The sequence below is a fragment of the Peromyscus californicus genome, unplaced genomic scaffold (assembly GCF_007827085.1).
Source record: "Peromyscus californicus insignis strain IS unplaced genomic scaffold, ASM782708v3 Scaffold_7__1_contigs__length_154581171, whole genome shotgun sequence".
NCBI lineage: Eukaryota > Metazoa > Chordata > Mammalia > Rodentia > Cricetidae > Peromyscus > Peromyscus californicus.
In genome coordinates this window covers 42168340-42188998 of record NW_026294595.1, presented here as the reverse complement: position 1 = coordinate 42188998, position 20659 = coordinate 42168340, and the positions used below count along the sequence as shown (strand labels likewise).

Sequence of the window (20659 nt, the reverse complement as noted above, 5' to 3'; positions counted from 1 at the left end):
CTAACACGTTTTATTGACTTACCTTCCCAGAAGGACTGCCTTGATGTTCGGTATCTATAAGCACTTGAAAAATTAACAGACTGTGTGGGGGCAACATTGTGAATGAAATTTGAAATGAGATGAACCACATCTATATTTAATAAATCATAACTTCCAGCAGTGATGAGTAGAAATTCCTGGGGATGAGTTCATTGGATGTAGCTTACAGATTTTGTCAATTTAATAGGCGCCAGGCAATGGCTGACTCCTTGGGGTAATGTTTGCATAAATCATGATGTAGCCTGTATTGGTGTTCGGGAAAATCCAAGTGCAGGAAATGGAGTGACCATGCCTAGTGAGCTTTTAGTTTTTTTTTTTTTCTTTTTTCAGGTGGTGGTGCTATAGAATTATTTGTGTTAATTAGCATATTTTATTCTGACCCACAGGTAGTATACATCACAGCCCTTTTGTGTACACTTGTATAGTGCTAGCATTGTCACAGAGCAAGTGCACATTAGCCTTAACAAACGCTCTTTCCCCTGACAGCAATTATAGTTTATATTCTGTTTTATGTAAATGACGTCCTATGTTCTCTTGGTGTAGGAGAAAAAAGAAAGATCTGGATGTTCTGGAAATGCCATCTATTCCCAACCCCTTTCCTGAGCTCTGCTGTTCTCCGCTTACATCTGTGCTGTCAGCAGGCCTGTTTCCCAGAGCAAATTCAAGGAAGAAACAGGTATGCACTTCTCAACTAGAAATGCTAGTGTCTTCAGAGGTTTGTGTCCACACAGACTTAAAAGATTTCTGCCACAAGGCATCAAAAGAGAATTGACTGAACAAGTCTCTTGAGGCGACCTTCCTTTTGGGGCCTCAGTCTCCTCAGCTGTATAGGGGGAATGTCCAAAAGTTCCCTCTTAGAATCTTGGGGACAAAAAAGTGGGAAGTGAACGGTCCTTGTCTGCTTCTGTCATTCACCAGGGAGATGGGACGGTTGTATGTGATAACAGGTTATCAATTTCAGATTCAATGTTAATTGGAAGGGATGGGGCAGTAATAGTGGGTGGGTGGTGACTGGGTGTTTGCTTGCTTTTAACAGTGTCTTTCATCATACACTTTTCATCCGATGCTAATCTCATTTACCAAAGGAGAGCACTGTAATGAATACGGCACGGATTACCAAAGAAGCTGGCTCAGTGGCTGAAGGCATTTACTGCCAAGCCTGAGCACCTGAGTTGGATTCCTGGGACCCATATGGTAGAAGGAGATAACTGAGTCCCAAAAGTTTTTCTCTTACTTCTTGATGGGTTCTATGGCGAGTACACGTGCTAAACACCACCCCCTCCCCACACCATCTTTTAAAAAGGATTCTGCATAAGGTAATTGGAGTTCAGGGGATCAAAATACTTTAGTAAGTTTCACATTTTGGAAGAAGACATCTGACTTGGAAGTGACGATTAGAAAATGGATTTTATTTTTGTATTTTCTTTCTTGTTTGAGCCTGACTTATACAAATCAGATTACAATGTCCAAGCAACCAGGAGATATTACCTCATGATTATACATTTTGAGAGAGAAAAGGCAACATATCCTAGAATTATTCTTCTCTTCTTATGGACTAATCTCAGTTTTGAACCAACAAAATAAAGAACAGCTTCACTTGACAAAGTCCACCTGTTCTTGTAAGGGGAAGGAACAATAAAATTCAACACTCGGATGGCTGTGGTGAGGTAAGGGGAGGAGACAGGTAGCCACGCTCCCATCTGTTCTCTTTCCTTTTTCTGTCCTTTTTCTTTCTTTCTTTCTTTCTTTCTTTCTTTCTTTCTTTCTTTCTTTCTTTCTTTCTTTCTTTCTTTCTTTCTTTCTTTCTTTCTTTCTTTCTTTCCTCCCTCCCTCCCTCCCTCCCTCCCTCCCTCCCTCCCTCCCTTCTTTCTTTCTTTCTTTCTTCCTTCCTTCCTTCTTTTCTTTCTCCTCCTCCTCCTCCTCCTCCTCCTCCTCCTCCTCCTCTTCCTCCTCCTCCTCCTTCTCCTCCTTCTTTACCTCTGATAGGTTCAGTGATGTAGTTTTGCTTAGAGGGAAGGGAAGTAGACATATCTTTTTTTATTACAATGAAGCAGTATGGACACAGTAGGGAATGTGTGTGTAGGAGTTTCACAGGTGTGCAAGCACTGTGTGATGTGTGGATGTAGAGGCTAGAAGTCAATGTCAAGTGTCATCCTCAAACACTCCACCTCTCGTTTTTACATTTATTTATTTAGTTGTGTGTGCACACATGTCTTCATTTTCACGTAGAGGTCAGAGGACAGCTTTCAGGATTGCTATCTGCTTCCCTCATCTGGGATCAAACTCTGGTCATCAGACTTGGCAACAAGTGCTTTTATCCACCGAGCTGTAGTGTAACCACTGCCTTCCCCCCAGCCCCCAACTTTATTCTTTAAGACAGTGTCTCTCACTGAACCCGGAACTCACCAATTTTGCTAGACTGACTGGCCAGTGAGCTCCAGGGGACTAACTGTCTCCAATTGTACAGATGTACACTAACACACCCAGCTTTATTGGAAGTTTATTTTTGAAAAATATACTTTGGAAGTATATTTTTGGTGGCTGTCCGGTAGGGAACAAGGTTGGAACCTGATGGGGTGGGAGAGACTAAGAGGATCCCTTCTCAAAAACGTTTTTATCAGAGTGAGATTCCGTCTGATTGCAAGGCTACATATAGCCTTACTGAAATATCCAAGCACATTGAGAGTTTGGGCATGTAGTTAGGGATGACATTTAAATGTGTGCTTTGTTGGATTGTTTCATCCTGGGTGAGGAAGGATATGAATGATGTTGGCATAATATTCAGTTAAAGGAATTTAGTAGACAATTTCTTCAGTCATGGAGGGCCATGCATTTCTCACATTATCCTAGACAGTAGGCACCTAGGCAAGGCAGAGATGCCCCCCAAGGAGTGATTGGCAAAGCAGGGCTGTGGTGTGTGGTTGGGGTAGAGGTTGGAGAGAGGAAGAACAGTTGAAAGAGTGGTCTGTCAAGACTTTCTCTTTAATTTTATGAATAGACACAGGATGCTTCTGTTTAAAAGAAATACTGATAGAACAGGCTGAATTCAGGGAGAAAAGTATTGGTGTGTTCATGCTCCCGGGGTGGTGTGGTTACTGTTCATTTTCAACTTGACAAAATCTAGACTCACCTGGGAGATGGGCCTCTGGGCATGCCTGCAGGGATTATCTTGATTTGGTCTAATTTGAAGTGGGAAGATTACTTACTGGGGGTGGGACCAGTCTCTGGGCAGAGACACCCAACTGTATAAGATGGAGGAAATAAGTGAGCCGAGCAAGCATGCATTCATCCATTGGTCTCTCTTTCCTATGGATGCAATGTAACTAACCGTCTCAAGCCTTCCCACCGTGACTTCCCTGGCAATGGTGGACTGTAACCTTGAACTGTGAGTGGCAACAACTCTCTTCCTTCTTAGGTGTAGTATGTCATCACAGCAAAGGGAAGGAAACTAAAATTAGAAGAGAAACGGGGTGGGCCAGGTCTCTCATCCAGGTAGGAAGTGCATTTCAGAGACAGGCAATGGTTTTCCAGTTAGGAAATGGAAAACAGGGGGGGAAGGTGACCTGTTGCTCACTCCGGCAGGTTTCCTCTCTGCCCTTGCAGCCTGTGTCCAGCCTGACAGAGAACACTGCACACACAGGAGGCTGAGCCAGCTCAGGAGCTGGTGCTGGCTGACTTCCTGGGGCCAATCCCTGAGGTGTGTCCCATCTCCCAAAGACACTTTTGTTCAACTCTGCCTAGGCTCAGGACCGACGACTTCATGTAGAGGATATCCCACTGCTGAGAAGAAGATCCGTTTCCTCTTTCTTCCTTCTTTTCTTTTTCAGCTCACCTAGACACTGCATTGAGAATTGATCTTTTTTTTTACTTTGTACAATCTCAGTTCTTTGGCATGTGGCGCTTTGAGTACTCATGGCTGTCTGTATCAGACATTTCCCTAGGCTCAGCACCTTTGCCTCATACAGACAAGCCGACCCCCCTTGTTACCAGACAGTATCTGCAGCTGTTGGTTGAGATGATGTCTATGATAGTGTGCCCCTCCCAAGATGACTTGGAAACATAGGAACATGACACATTTCTTTGTAGTCTCTTTCATTTGTTAAATCGTTCCAGACATCTTGGAAGAAAACTCTTTTCTCTCCCTAGGAAAAGCAAAGAATTGTTACTTGTTATTTACAAACGAATGTCCAGGAAGTTTGAGAGAATCCAGACTAGAAATGTTAAATTTCATTTGACCTTTCAAAGCCACAGTCAAAATCACTTTCCAGGCCACAAGTATGCTTCTTAAAAAAAAAAAAAATATCTTGAGATGCTTACAGGAGTGTGACTGGTATATAGCGTTGGAACCACAAATAGGATGGGCTTTATCTCTTTTCAAGTAAGATGTGCCAAAGCGTATAGTGCTGTGTGATTTCAGTATTATTTTAACATGAGAGCTAGGATGGAAATCGCTTCTTTATTCTCCATCCCTCTTTTTTTTTTCTTATTTTAATCACATGAAATCGTGAGCCTATTTCTTTGTGTTTGACAGTAATAGCTATTTAAAGCAGTCCTTCCTTTAACATATGTGATCTGGGAAAATTACATCGAAAATGATTTTCATTATGTAAAGAAATGTCTTTTCTAGTTTCTGATAGAAATTTGCTAGGAAATTATCCTTTACTGATGGATGCTAAAGACCCATTACTTGAAGAATAGGAAAAAAGAAGAGGTTTTGGTCCTCACAGCAGTATCGCTTCCTGTGTTGATTTTTGGACCTTCAATAATTTTTGAGCTTGGACACAGTTTGTGTAGGGATTCTGGTCGGTTGCCTCCCAGGACTGTTTAGGATAGCTATTGCAGAATAAGGTGCCTGGACACGTTTGAGATTCAATCCAGTGAAAAACTGTGTCAGTGAAAGCTGGAGTTGGGAGGAATGCTTGACATCATCTACTGCCCTACTTTCACTGATCTGAAAATTGTGTCTAAGTGAAGCTAGGTGCTTAAAAGTGATGTATTTCTGGAGGACTTGACAGTAGTATTTTTTTTAGGAAGGTACAGTTTCTAATGACAGCAAGGACCACATAACCAGTGTACATAATAAACTCTTACAAACATTCCTAGCTACAAGCCCCACCTATAATACAAGATAGCAGGCCCAAACTAATACCATTTGTTAATATTCATCTAAAGATGTGGAATTTCTCTCTCCTTTTCTCCATTTTTTTTTGAAGTGCAACTCTGATTTTTCTCCACGGCTTTTGTCTCCTAAAATTGATATGAAAAATCTATCAAAGAATTAGTTACATCAAATCATATTTGTTAGTATTGTTAGTAACCAACTTTCACATGCAGTTTATGGTCCTTGGTAAATATCCCAGGAGAATATTAGAATGTAATTGGTCATGGTAGGCTGCCTTGTCAATCAAGTACTTAGGAGGCTGAGTCAGAAGGATTTTGAGTTCAAGGCCAGGTACGCCTAGTGCATCAAATAGAATATAATATCTTTATGTGCTTTGTGGCTAATCATAGTGTTTCTAGTCTGTTCTGTGGCATTTTTCCTTCCCCTCTCTCTCCCTCTGTCCCTCCCTCCTCCCCCTTTCTTCCTTCCTTCCTCCCTCCCTCCCTCCCTCCCTCCCTCCCTCCCTCCCCCTCTCTCTCTCTCTCTCTCTTTTCTTTCTTTCTTTATCTCTATGTAGCCCCAGGTGACCTGACATTCATTATGTAGAAGAGGCTGGCATTGAACTCATGGACATCCACTTGCCCCTCAGTCCTAAGTGCTGGGAGTAAGGGTGTGCACCATAACACTTGGCTCCTGTAGCCTTATAAAATATATCTCATGAAAAACAAAAAACGTCTCCCAAAGAGTTAAGACATTAGTTTTCCATATTCTTTGCCTTGGATTTTCTGAGTTCCTCTAATGTGCTGATGATGTTCAAAAGATAACTAGATTTTTGTCTCCCAATTAAAAGTCTTCATGCCATTGTGATGCCAATAATTATCCCACTGTGTACGTGTCAAGCCTGTATGTGTGGTCCCCAGGATTTATGCGTACTCTTCTTTTTTTTTTTTTTTTTTTTTTTTTTTTTTTGTTTTTCGAGACAGGGTTTCTCTTGGTAGTCCAGGCTGGCCTCGAACTCACAGAGATCCACCTGGCTCTGCCTCCCGAGTGCTGGGATTAAAGACATGTGCCACCACCGCCCAGCTTTATGCATACTCTTCTATATTCACTTCTCTAATATACATAGGAACAGAGAAACAAAGTCTACCCAGATGCTTCTGGTTTCCAGACTCAACGATTATTAAGAATTTGCTTAGTTTACTTCATCTGTTTCTTTAAAAAAATACGATTTTTTTTGTGGGAATATTTTGGAGTAAATCTCAGGCATTCTATCATTGTAACCCTACCTAGTTTTTATATGTGAGTCCTGAAAAATACATTTAAGAGCTATAACCCAAATAGTATTATTTCCTAAGAAAAATAATTCCTTGATATCATCTGAAAAGCACTCATAATCAAATTTTCTCAGTTGGAATGACACGTGAAATCCTCACATTACATATTGACTATGTTTCAAATGTCTGAAAATTAGCCCTTTGGAAGTCTGAATTCATTTTCAGATGAAAACAACATCATAAATTGTATTTAGACCCTTCAAGCTATTCTACAAAATTCCATTTACTATGAAATGAAATGCATATATATATGAAGAATAATAGAAACAAGTATTGTTTCTATTAGAGTGTCAAACTAGTCTACCTCTGAAACAGCCATTTGAATGGTGCTACTTGATAAATATCATTGTTATTTTTGAGAATGTAAGACTGTGCAGATCTTAGCAGCACTGTTAAAGCAGGCTGTGAGAGCCAAGGTTTCTCAATGGGTCCTCACAAAAGCACCTTCTGTGGAGAATTTGGACTCCTTGCAGAACTCCTTGAAGAATAATGTCCCTGAGAAGGACAGGAGAAATGGATTCCTTGTGTGTTTTCTTTGCTATGTGCTCAGAATCATCTGTTCTCTTCTCTGTCACTTTTACAGTCTGTCAATATGACTTTGAAAAGCTGTGGAGAAATCTCTCTAGTTGAGAGAAGGCAGGGATATTGCAAATGGACTTTGTTTGGTATCTTAGCCATGTATTGATTCTTTGGAGGAAACAGAGCCTTACATGAACTGGCCTGCGGAGTTATGTTTTAGTACCCAAAGGACAAAAGTTCACTGGTTTCATGAGAGACTGAACTTGCACAGTAGAAAGTCAGCAAAACCCAGGGCAACCAAGTTTTCTCTCTTTCCTGCCACAGACCCACCACCTAGCCCGTGCTTCTTACAACTTCACTTTGTCGTCTTAGGTTCTGTCTTCTTGTTCACCAATGGCTGCCCCTTGGTACTCTTAGCAGTGGTTCAGTATGTGATAGCTGATAAGAGTCTGTATCGGCAGAGATGTTATCCCAAGGTATAAAGCTTCGAAACAGCTGTGGTCAAAGGGACAGAGGAATCTAGACCTCTGCCTGCTCAGTTAGGGTGTGGGAGGTTCTTGGAGGAAGGAAAGGTTCATCAGGCATGGCATAGAGAGACAGAGAAAAAAATCTCAGGTGCAAAAAGAGCTGCCCCAGAGTGTGCAACTGAAGCACACCAAAGCTAACTCTTAACAGACATGTGTGACAGGTGGTGACCACTTATCAGCTGTCTGACTTTGCGGGTGGTCCTTAGTGTCCAGTTGTTCGCTTTAATTCATGTATTTTACACGAAGCCCATTTTCTAAGCAGTGGTTTCCGTTGGTGCCACTCTTCTGAGATGATTAGATGTCGGTGACCATTGGCTTGAGCTTCATGAAGCATCTTGGCCTCTGATGATGGGACTATCAACTCGGGGTCCTCTCCATCTTGTGTAAGTTCCCTTCATTTACAGCAGAAGACAGATATCTCATTACATTCTACGGTTTCTGTAGCACATCACCTACTTCAGGGTATTCTAGTTGGAAGGTTACCTCCAACCTTTGGTTAATTTTGAGGGCACATTTGCAGCCCTTTTTTATTTTTCACGTTTTAAAAGCTTGGCTTCTGTTTTTTTTTTTTTGCCTCAGGGTTTAGATTATGTTCTATCAAGGGAGGGAAAATTGAAGTCATTCACTGTTCAGTATAAATGTGTATTTTAATATAATGATTCCTCAGGCTTTCATGTATTGCTTTGGAGAAAACGCTGATTTGTATGGAAGAATAATACATTCTATTTGTGAATGTATACCCTTATATTTAAGTAGAGATGAACAAACTAAGGAATTATCTTTATGAAACTTGAAGGGCAGATCAAGGGAGAACCTAGCGAGTGATCAAAGGCCTTGGCCCTGGCAGAGGAATAGAAAGGATTCTGAGGTCATTTAAAAGTGAGATGAGAAGGAACACAGGAAGAGAATTCCTTGCCTCTTATGCTTTCTTGAAGTCTCATATTTAATAATTTTCAGAGCCACAGGGAAAATAAAAACAAACAGAAGACTTGAGTTCCTTACTCTGCGTACAAATGTCTCCATCCCTAGAGGTCACTAGTAAATTTGAGGGTTATCCACATACTTCATTCCATAGATGAAATGCTGTATGTGTTCTTTTTGGAATCCCTGTAACTCGAGAGCATAGTGAACTTACAACGTTCTGTGCACCCCACGTTTAGCATTGTGTCTGTGGGATGATGTGAGTCAGCGTGTTGTGATTGAAGGATGTTGGAGCGGGGACCAACAAGCCTACGTTATAATGCCATCCCACTGTTTCTGACAAATGTGATAGCAGACCATGGCCCACGCTTCCCAGGCCTTGGAGCTCTGCCATTTTGTGTTGATCCCAGAGCAGGTGAGTCCTGTGGCTTTTATGCCACTTGTGACTCTTGTATAGTAGACAGAAGATTCGCAGGGATGTCCTCCTTTTTCTCACTAGATACTCCCTCAGTTGCTTTTCTGAGCTTCTTCCATGGTCACTTTTCATAGAGAACACATTTGAGGTGAGATGGGGCAAGGGCAACAGACCCTCCTCCATGGAGAGAGTGAGAATAGGAAGGTGTAGTTCAAGTAAACATGGTACAGCAAGTCAACTATAAAAAGAGAACCTGAAGTGGGGGATCATCATATCTGGGAGGCAAAGGGGTGTGGCACTGAACTAAGTACTGAAACTGAGACCTAAGGATACGAGATTAGTTATGAACATTTGAGGTTGCCATAGGCCCAGTCTACACTTAGCTCTGATTGGCTTCCTGAGTGTGGATTGGCTATAGCCCAAGTTCTTCTTCAAACATTTGAGGTTGTCATAGGCCCGATCTACACTTAGCTCTGATTGGCTTCCTGAGTGTGCATTGGCCAACTCAAGTTCTTCAAATTCCTCTGTTCCACCCTCAAACCCTTCATTTGATTGTTAAAGACAAAATCTAAGGAGACTACTTTCTGTTCTTAATTACTACTGGCTACACCTTAAACCAAGCAGACTAGAATCTACATAATTCCCTTTGTCTCTGCTGCTAACATCCTATTTTAAGCTACCTGCAGAGACCGCAAATGGCCCTGGTTCTACATTAGCCTGGTTCACCCCAGAACGGGCTGCTACAAAAGGGCATGGATCCAGGTAGGCTATTGACCCATGTAAACCAACCCTAGAGCTGAAATAAACTCAGAAAACCTTTATGGAAAAACAAACAAGCCAGAGCACATCTCTTTGACTGGATGAAAAACTTTTGATCACTTAAAATCAAGATAGCATCTCTTCCTTTGGCCTATGGTTTCTGTACACAGTTGATCCTGTCCAGCGGCTCCTCCTCTGCATTTTACACTTCGCTCATTAAACTGTACCTAGAGTCCTGTCTGTTGTGAACTGGGCAAGCTTCTTTCTTTGGTCACAAAGCCCTGGTGTGGCTGCTTTCTGTGTGTGGAGGTGCTTCTCTGGGTCTTTATAAGCTGACTCTTCTTATGTAGCTTTTGGCCAACAATTCTGCCATCGTTGTGGTCCCTCTGCAGCACTGTCCATGACATATATAGCCTTCATTCTTTTATTTTACTTGTTTTCCTACCTTGTCACATGTCTCAGTTTGGGTTTTGACTGCACTTTCATGATCTGACTTGTCTTTTTATCTGTTTTGTCTCTTTATTGTTTTTCCATCCAAATGGATTACATTGAGTTCATTGTTCCTAGGTTCTTTTGCTGAAAATGAATGGACAAATGGATTATTGAGGGGAATAAATAATTGAAGCCTAATCTTATCCAATTGTGTCTGTCGTAGTCAAACCATAATCAATGAGCTTCATTAAAATTTAAAAGTAACTGCAGTCCTGTTAGAATATTCTATTTATAAAAACAAACTTAGAGATTAAGACGAATTGGACTTTAGAAATTCAGTATTTTATTTTAGTTCTTAGCACTTTTCGTCATCTGTAAGGAAACAGTGGAACTATTTCTAATTTTACACATTATTCTCATATAAGCGACAGTGCTCAGTAGACCTACGAGACTTCCTTCCAGCTTATTCTGTATTCACAAAATCTGCACAGGAATACTTAAATACAAATAGTATTTGCCTGTAATTCTCTCAGCCTAAGGGGAAGACACTAGCAAATGCCTTATTGATTTGCTTATTTATCGTTTATTTTTGAGACAGGGACTTGCAGTGTAGTTGCGGGTAGACTAGAATTTGCCCTGTTAGACCAGGTGGCCCTCACACTCTCAGAGATCTGCTTGCTTCTGCCCCCTGAGTAATTAATTACCAAGTATTACTGTCACTAGTGACTTATTTAGGCCAGGGTTTATCACATGAGAATAGGAATACACAGACCCCTCAGATACATGTCAATACCTTCTCAGGGGTGGGAGGACTCAGAGGTCTGAGGGAATCAGTTTTCAGGTCTTCATCGTCTATAGAAACCTTACCTCCCTAAGAACTTACCGTGCTCACAATAGCCTCTCTACTTTGTGCCTTTCCTTAGGGCAGGAAATTCCCTCGGATAGTTGTTCTCAACTTGTGCATTGTGACCCCTTTGTGGCAGTTTATCAGATATCCTACATATCAGATATTTACATTATGACTCACAACAGTAACAAAATTACAGTTATGAAGTAGCAACAAAACAATTTTATGGTTGGTGGTCATCACAACACGAGGACCTATATAAAAGGGTCGCAGCATTAGGAAGGTTGAGAATTACTGCTCTAGGACATCACAGGCCATTTTTATTTTCTTTGTGAGATGGGGTGTTACGGCGTTGTTCCTGACTGCCCTGCCACAATTCTTTTGCCTCCGTTTCCACAGTGCTGGGGTTATCTTGTCTTGTATTTAAACCCGTCTGTTGATGGTGCATGCATCATGGTTAGAAAGGATTCAGGCCGGTTTATTGAGATATATGAGCAGTTTAAAGGGACTAATGACACTTTCCATTGTCCATTTATTCATTTTCCATGTTTGGCTTCAATTGTTTTGTGTCTAGACTGTTAGCAGAAGATAAAGCCTCAGGGAAAAAAGTAAAGGGCTCATCTGTGAGAAGCACTAAGTACTTAAGATGAACTTTATCATGAATTTCAATGTATTTTCTACTGCACTAACTATATTCTTTTTTTTCTTTTTTGGAGCTGAGGATCGAACCCAGGGCCTTGCACTTGCTAGGCAAACGCTCTACCACTGAGCTAAATCCCCAACCCATAACTATATTCTTATAGGATGTATTGGCGGTTGAGAGAAAATGTGCCTAAAAATACCTGGTGTGACGTAGGCTAGTACTGAGGTCAGGGTTCCCAAGCATGCTTCCTGGAAGCTTTTTGCTGAGCACATTCAATAACAGCAACTGTAGTGGTCAGTTTTGTTCAACTTGGCACACACTAGAGTCGCTTGGGAAGAGGGAACCTAGTCTGAAGAGTTGCCTCCATCAGACTGGCTCTAGACATGTCTCTGGGACATTTTCTTGGTTGTTGATTCATGCGGGAGGGCCCAACCCACTGTGAGCAGTGCCTCCCTTAGGTAGGTGGTCCTTGTGGAGGACCGAACTGCAAGGCCTGCAAAATGAAGAAACCATGCCGAACAAGCCAGGAAGCAATGTTCGTCTGTGGTTTCTACTTCAGGCTCTTGCTTTGGCTTTCTTGGATAACTGACCATAACTCATAAGCTAAAATAAACGCTTTGTTTGCCAACTTGCTTTTGGTTAGAGTTTTATTTCAGCAATTGAAAACAGACCAGGTCAGTACTGGTGGGAATGGATACTGGAGAGAAGTCAGGCTATCTTGGTGCAGTTGCAACAAAGTCTTCAACCCATGCCTTAGACACTTTGGAGCTAGGTGGGGCCTACAGAATTGTGGAGAATTGAGGCACAGCAGCTGGGCTGCTTAGGAAATGCCTGGCTTTGGTCATAGTAGCTACCTTTAGCGGAGTACAATGGAGGGGTTGGGAGTCTTAGCCAACTGGCTGCTACTGGGAAAATGAGCACTTGGGTCTGATTAGAGTGGGTTCTGGTGGTTGCCAGCATCCTCTATAGTTAGTGATTGGGTCTTCTAAATGAACATTTTTTTTTTCTACAACTACTAAGTTTTTAGGATGGATAAAAGTCAAAGATAAAATTTATTCATCATGTCTTTAAAACTTTGTGTACATCTCAATATTGTGATTAACTATATGTTAACAAATTATATTATGAACTATTTATTCCAGCTCAGCTCAGTTCCCATCCCATTTCATCACAAAATATTTAAATATATTCCATTTCCTAAAATAGTCCCATGCTAGTGGCTGGGCTGATTTTGCAGAATACATCGTTTGCTTTCATCAAAAGCATAAGAAAAATTTATTATGACATTTAATTTAGACATTTCTAATTTTATGCTTGATTTTTATTTAATTAAACCCAAACTTGCAACCCAGAGGTGAAATGTATACACACACAATTTCCAAAGCAGGTCTGTGTACTTCCTAGAATTTCAACATAATGTGCAGAAGTCTTAGTCCCTCATCTTTATTATTATTATTATTATTATTATTATTATTATTATTATTATTACTACTACTGTTTTTCTCATTTGGGGGGCTTAGAACTCATACATAGCGAAGGTTGTTCTTGAACTCATGACTAACTGCACCTCCTAAGTGCTAGAAATATAAGCATGGACCACCATGTCTGGAAGTATTCTGTTAATTTCAGTTTTGACTGTTTTTAGCTATTTTTATTATTCGGTCTAACACATAATTTATTTTGTCCTTGTTCTTTGATGTTTTGCTTCAGAATGATATTGATATCACCATATAAATGAACAGAAAAGTTGAATTTTATCTGATAGACTGTCTTCTCTGAGAGGAGATTAACTTCTGAGTACATGGTTGGGTACTGGTTCTCACTCCTCTCCTCCTCCTCTTCCTTTTCTCTCTCCTCATCCTCTCTCTCTTAACAGGGTTCTACAATGTGGCCTGGCTGGCCTCAGAGTTCTGATCCTCCTACCTTAACCTGATTGCTATGATAATAAGCATGCACCACCAGATGTGGTAGACATTTCCTCCAAATGGAACACACTAAATCTTACATCTTAAGCTTTTGAAAGAAATATACTTGACACAAAGGACAAAAAGCATTTTATGAAAGTAAAAATCTGGGAAAAAATCATGCAAGAGCCATATGAATGCATTGGCTTGGCCAAGGTATGATAAAATTATCCATTTACTTCCAGAATTTTCTATGTATATTAGTTTGAAAAAATTGTATTTACGTAACAGAGCTTTACTGGTAAAAGCTGTGTTAATGAAATATCTAGAAACTAAGAGAATGAATGAATCTGATTTGATGACGTATCGTTTTCAATCTAGTCAGTATGAATTTAGGAGGCCCTGACTAGTTTGCAGTTGACTGATTGATGAATGAAGATGATTTTACCTCAGATGGACTTAAAGGTCAACATAGTCTTTAGTGACTTCAGCATTCTTGTGCCTCCTTTCTATCACTCAGGTCTTATTACTGTAACAAAATACCTGAGACGATCAACTGAAGAATGAAAAGGGCTTTGGATCACAGTTAGGCAGGTTTCCTTTGGCATCATGGCCTTGAATCTGTGGGGAGTCAACCCATCACGGTAGCGAGTGCCTGGCCAAGCAGAGCTGTTCACCTGGTGGCTTTAAAGTTGCACAGGAAAGGGAAGGGCACGTGTGCCAGGTTCCATTTTAAAGCACTCCACTTGTTCCCTCCTCACATCTCAAGGATCTGCTGTGTTTCAATGATGACATGGGTTGGGGACTGACCTTTGAATCCCCAGGCTTTTGGGAGACCTTCACAATCCAAACTGTTGTGTTTACCCACCTTAATCTTTCTCCCTAGTACTTCCTATCACCCAGGATTCCTTGTTCACATATATATGTTTACTCATTGCCTTTACTCACTAGAACAGAAGTTCTGTAACGACAGAAGTGCTATTGTATTAATATTTTACAATTTATTTTACTTTTAATTAAGTGAATATGTCTGTATGGATAGCCGGTGCAGGTGCCCTCAGAGTAGTGGAGCGGATGTTAGATCCCCCGGAATTGCAATTACAGGTGCTTGTGAACTACCCTTTGTTGGCACTATAAACTCAGTCCTTTTACAAGAGCATACCCCTTGTGTTAAGTTTTCTTTTTTTTTTTAAAGAATTTATTTATTTTTATTTTATATGCATTGTTATTTTGCCTGCATGTACGTCTGTGTGAGGGTGTCAGCTTTGGGATGTACAGACAGTTGTGAGCTGCCATGTGGGTGCTGTGAATGGAACCCAGGTCCTCTGGCAGAACAGCCAGCGCTCTTAACTGCTGAGTTATTGTAGAATATTAGTTCAAGGTGTGTTCCTTTTGTTTATGCTCTGGAACGTTTGTTAAATGATGCAAAGGTGTGTTTGATTAAATAAAATTCACCCCACAGTCAGGAGGCTGAGTCAGCAGCTAGCTGACAGGAAGTGGTAGGGAGGAGCCAGGTGAAGAATGGTTTATAAGGAGAGGTGAGGAGAAGCATGAGGACTTTTTGGAGGTGGAGAGCAAGGAGAAGAGGTGAGCTGCTTGCTATTCAGCCTCTCTAAAGAGCAGAGTTCCACCTTCACCTTTGGTTCTTGAGTTCTTCAGAGGGAGAGAGGTTTCGTTAGTTCCTTCATAGTTTGCAAGAGTGGGTGCCTGAGGGAACAGATTTCCCTCCGGCTACAGCCCTTGCGGCCTAACCACTGCTGGTAGTGGTGGAGTTGCAGTTGCTGATGCAACCGTTTAAAATAAAGAACAACACTGATCCATCCCTCCAGCCCTGTGTTAAGTTTTCTATATTCAGTTTCTAGTAGGTTAAAAAAAAATGCCTGGCACTTAGTAGGCTCTCAAGAAATTTTTGCTTAATTAAAAAAAAAAAAATGAACAAATGGGGAAGAAACAGGGAAGTGTCAATTCCTTGGGGCGGGTGAGAGTCTATCTGTGATCGTACTAATAATTTAATATAAATGATATTTAATTTATAAAAGAAACTTAGAAATGTTAAGTCTACTTCTTTGTCAGAGAGGGTTCTGCTATTGTAAGAGACTGGAAGGGATCTTGGGCAGGATAAACATTTGAGTATTGTTTTAGCACCACGAGCACATTCTAAATTTGGATCCCCCTTGCTCAGAGTAAGTCCTGTTCTTTGTCTCTTGGTCTCCCTGTCAGCAGGTTTCGCCCTTCCCAGCACACGTGTGCCAATTAGAAAGCACCTCTACTTTATGGGGTTGAGTCTGGTATGTTTTCAACCAACCCACATTCACAGTGGGAGATTGCTTTCATTCTTAGGGAGGGTGACACGGTCAGGAGAGGCTTTGTATTCGGTGAAAGGGCCACTTTGGTGTTATTTAACTCTGTTTTGGCAGGACTCTGGCCAGTGTCTGGTTTCTCTTTAGAGCCATTTTGCATTATATGACAGTACTCTGCCTGTGCTATGCCAAGGAAATTAAGATCAGCTGGAACACTCTGGTGGTCATTGGCTTGGACTGTTAGGGCACTGGGAACTTGATGACCTCATTTTGGGCAGAACCTGCCTTTGTCCCAAAACTGGAAGGGCTCCTTTACAAAACCACATCTGGTTTTGGAAGATATTTGGGTCAACGTCAAGTATGGAGTACATAATACATGATGACAATTTAATTGAGAAAGATGAAGAGGCAGAAAGTCCCTTCAACATGAACTTAGTTTCGTCCAGTTGTCTTGGAGACTTATTTGGAGATTAGTTTGTTTGTGTGTTTGCATTTGTATGTGAAGGTCAGAGGTCATTTCTGGGTGTCTTCCTCAATCCCTCCTGTCTTACTGTGTTTGAGAAAGGATCTCTTACTAAACCTAGAGCTCTTGGTCTCCAGTGTTTGTATTTGAGGTGTGTGACGCTGCTGGCCATAGCTTTTTGATGTGGGTTCTAGGGAGTCGAGCTCAGGTCCTGAATCTTTCTTGTCAGGCCCTTGACTAACTGAACTGTCTCCCAAGCTCTAAAGGATATAGTTTAACGACAACTAAAAGAAATGTTTACAGTGCGGGCAGCTGTCTATAGGTCTTACGTTCTGTGAATCTGAGATTTCCAGGGTAAGGCGCACTTTTGAGTGAACGTCCTCCATACAGTGGGACCCCTGATGGATATGTGTGCACATGGTGTGTGAGAGGCTTATGGGAGGATCATCATATGAGAGAAAAGTCGCAAGGTGAACATGGAGAGCCTTTTTGATGATGAATTTTGGGGACAAGGACTCACTATGGATCCCTGGCTGGCCTGAACTCACAGAGATCTTCCTGCCTCTTCCTCCTAAGTGCTGGAATCAAAGGCACACACTTACCATTCCCAGGATGAATTTTAATTGAAAATATGGAGATGATTTTTATTTGGGGAAGTGTTGGAGAAAAAGGACAGTTAACATGGACTTTCAAGCATAACTTAAGTAGCTCAGTACTATTACTTTCCCTGAGATGCCAAGGGCTGTGCAACTCATCTCTCTTCCACGTTGGGGGGTTATGGTGGAGACATTTACAGATTTTTAGTGTTTCCCATTCTGTGTGTCTTTACAACCTCCTTCTCTTCTCATTTCTCCACTGGCCAAAGTTTGTCCTCTAGATCTTTTATTTTATTACCATCTGTGGTGCTAGCATTGCTGCTACCTGGGTTTTGTAGCATTTGAAGAGTAGTTTTTCTTCCTGTTGACAGGAATGGTTCTTAGTAATGTGTCTGAAGACCAAATAATGCCCCAAGACTGGCTTTTTCTGCCCTTATTTTGATGGCTCTAAGGTTTGCTACACCGTTCTTTCTTGAGACACCATCTTGGTTTCTGCCTCTTGCAGGGTTTATTGTAGGGTTTTAATGTCTGTGCTCTTTAGGGTTTTAGCTTTCAATTTGGTTTCATCTTATTGCCACTGTGATCTCATCAGCTTCCATGATTGCAGTTGCAGTATTGTGAGTTGGAGCTAGAACTTTACCCCGGGGGCCATTTGCTCCATGTGTTGACCAGCGGCGCAGCCTGGAAACGGCTCAAGTTCAGCATGTTTCAAACGGAATCAGTTGTTTTCTCTTGGGATTTGCTCCTTCTCTACTGCCCTTCATTGGAAATTGAAGATTGTTCCACCCACATCAGCCAATCACGGATCTCAGCTTACCTTCAACTTCTCTGTTCCTAGCTCTCCTTACCCATCTGATTGGTTACTAAGTCCCTTTCAGAAGACAAGTCTTGGGTCATCCACTTGTTTTTTACCTGTCCTCCACTGAGGTAGCTCAGGCCAAACCATCTTTCTCATAAGCATCTGGAGACTCTTCTCACTAGTTATTCTATTTTGATTTTCTACTCTTAGAAATACATGCTTTAATTTAACCAAATTAACACTTTAATTTTATTGTTGCTGTTGTTACTAGGGTCAAGTTCATGCAACACAATAGCTGTTTTACAGTGATTGATTTACTGGCATTTAATGTATTCACAATGCCACCATCGTATTCACGTAATTTCAAACCCTTTTCATCATTGAAAAGAAACTCTCCCCCCATTAAATTATCACGCCCATCTCTTCCTCTCTCTCAGTCACTGATAGGCATCAGTCTGTGATTCATATCTATGACTTTACAAATTCTGGACATTTCATAAAAATGGACTCCTACCCCCTGTGACACTTTGAGACTATTTCTTACAGTCAGCCTGTTTTCATTTATTCATTTTTCAGTGTGAAATAATTCTCACTCTGTAGAGAAGTAATTAGTTTCTCTTTTAAGAATGAAGAGATTGTTACTGTATTCATTCCTGCTCATTTCTTTATTCTCTATCCTATTACATTCTACCTTTGAGGGAAACACTGTTGAAGGTCGGCAAGCATTGTTCTTCCCTCCCATTATTTTATACCTTATCAACAAAGAGCACTGCTACTGCTGTTTCGGTTTTTATAAAAGTACTGTGGGGCTGGCAAGATGGCTTGGCGGATAAAGGTACTTGCTACCAAGTTTGATGACCTGGGTTCATATCTAGGATCCATATGATGGAAGGAGAGAACTGACGTCCACTAGTTGTTTTCTTATCTCTTCGTGTGTGGTGTGTGTGTGTGTGTGTGTGTGTGTGTGTGTGTGTGTGTGTGTGCATCCCCCACATACAGCCCCCCATCGTAAGTAAATGAATGTAATATTTTAAAAAGGAAAAATACATTGTATGTATATATATATACATATATATATATATTTTCAACTATCTGTTTCCATTAGACATTTTATCCATATTAATGATTGTATCACTGGTGTTTTTTTTTGTTCGTTTGTTTTTCGAGACCAGGGTTTCTCTGTATAGCTTTGGAGCCTATCCTGGAACTTGCTCTGTAGACCAGGCTGGCCTCGAACTCACAGAGATCTGCCCACCTCTGCCTCACAAGTGCTGGGATTAAAGGCGAGCACCCCCACTGCCCGGCGTATCACTGGTTTATTTTCATTGCACATATCAGAATTTATGGTCTTTGCACCTGAGAATATTTCCATCACAAAATGTGGAGGGCTTCCTCTCCTTTCTGTTCTCAGAAATGGAACTGAACGAGGAGACTGGTGCATTGTTCAGCCTTGCTGGATTCTGCCGAATTGCTCTCCTGAGTAGCTGTGCCTCTGTTTCCATACGTGCTGTCCAACAGCCACTATTTCAAATTGTGAGATTTTGCCAGTCTGGTTGGTACATTCAGTGAAAGGTAGCCACTGTGTTAATTTGCATTCCCTTGATTCTTTGTGACGTTTTCAATAGCTTCTGATTATTCATTTCTCCTCTTTGTGAGTTATCGATGGTTGTCTATTACGTTGTTTTTCTCCTCAGGATGATTTGTGAGAGTCATGGCACTTTAGTAGTGCACTCTTGACAGTTGTAAGCATTACTGTTACATTGTCTCAGTAATTGTGACTTGCCTAAAATTTGCTTACAGTGTCTCTTATGATACAGAATATTTATTTTATTTTAGTCAGTTCTATTTTTAGTCATATTTGAGAACAATTCCCTTTCTATATCATAAATGTATTTTCATCTAGCCATTTTAACATTTGAGTTAGCATGTGACAGCCTTTAAGGCATCACTATTTAATTCTTTTTTTTTTTTTTTTCAGAAGAATACCCTCTCAGACTTGCACCATATGTTAATTACCTTCCTTCTCTTCCCAGAGCTTTGGAAACTTCCATACATCATGACTACTTTTCCTTAAGGAAATAATAGTTTTGAAGGCAACTCCAATCATAGCATTCATTTCTTAAAATCGTTTCACGGATCATTCATCTCTATTCAAGTACTGATTTCAGTGAGGTCCTTGACATGGCTATGGCTGGGCTAACTGTCTAATTCTGTTTTCTAACCCGTTCTTATTTATATTGCATGCTATGACCACACTGAACGTCTTCGGTTTCCTACTGCACAGCTTCTTTGATAAAAATAATAAAATTCACTTACACCTTGACATGTGGGATGAGGGTCAAGGCTTCACATGAAGCTGTTGATTAATCTTCCTATGTCCCTCTATCCTTAATCTCTGAATAGCTAGTTTGCAGAGCGTCTCTTTGAAGTGTCAGCTCAAAGAGTTTTCTCGTTGCTGGATAGATGGTTATGAGCTGCCCTGTTTGGAGATCATCTACCTGGTAAGCTACATGGCACTATCAATATATTTACTTACCAATGTTCCATGACCTGGGCAGCTTTCCCAGGAGTCATGCCTGCCTTTGACATCAATATATTTCTGGAATCTAACATTGTACCTGGACAAACTCTGTAAATACTTGTTGAATGAACGGGAGGTTTGTAAAACTCAACTGTTTAGTAGGATTTGTTCCAGGATATCTGATAGAAGAATAGATACATTCTATTCATATGTGTGTGCATGTGCATGTATGTATGAACTGGCCAGAAGACAGCTTCAGATGTTGTTCTTCTGATCAGCCATGGATGCCAACCTTGTTTCTTTCTTTTCTTTCTTTTCTGAGCAGGGTTTCTCTGTGTAGCTTTGCGCCTTTCCTGGAACTTGCTTTGTAGACCAGGTTGGCTTCGAACTCACAGAGATCCAACTGTCTCTGCCTCCCAAGTGCTGGGATTAAAGGTGTGTGCCACCACCGCCCGGTGCCAACCTTGCTTCTTAAGACAGGGCCTCTTACTGGGATCTGGGGCTCTCTGATTCAGGTAGGTATGCTTGTCTGTGAACCT

General features: G+C 41.0%; 1 protein-coding gene across 1 annotated transcript in view; it reads left to right on the top strand.

Moving 5' to 3' along the window:
- Grb14 (growth factor receptor bound protein 14) overlaps positions 1–20659 on the top strand; it is a 104854-nt gene that overhangs the window by 1009 nt on the left and 83186 nt on the right. The window contains exon 2 of the mRNA XM_052726291.1: positions 583–715. Coding sequence (XP_052582251.1) covers positions 583–715 — 133 coding nt within the window. The remainder of the gene's footprint in view (positions 1–582; positions 716–20659) is intronic.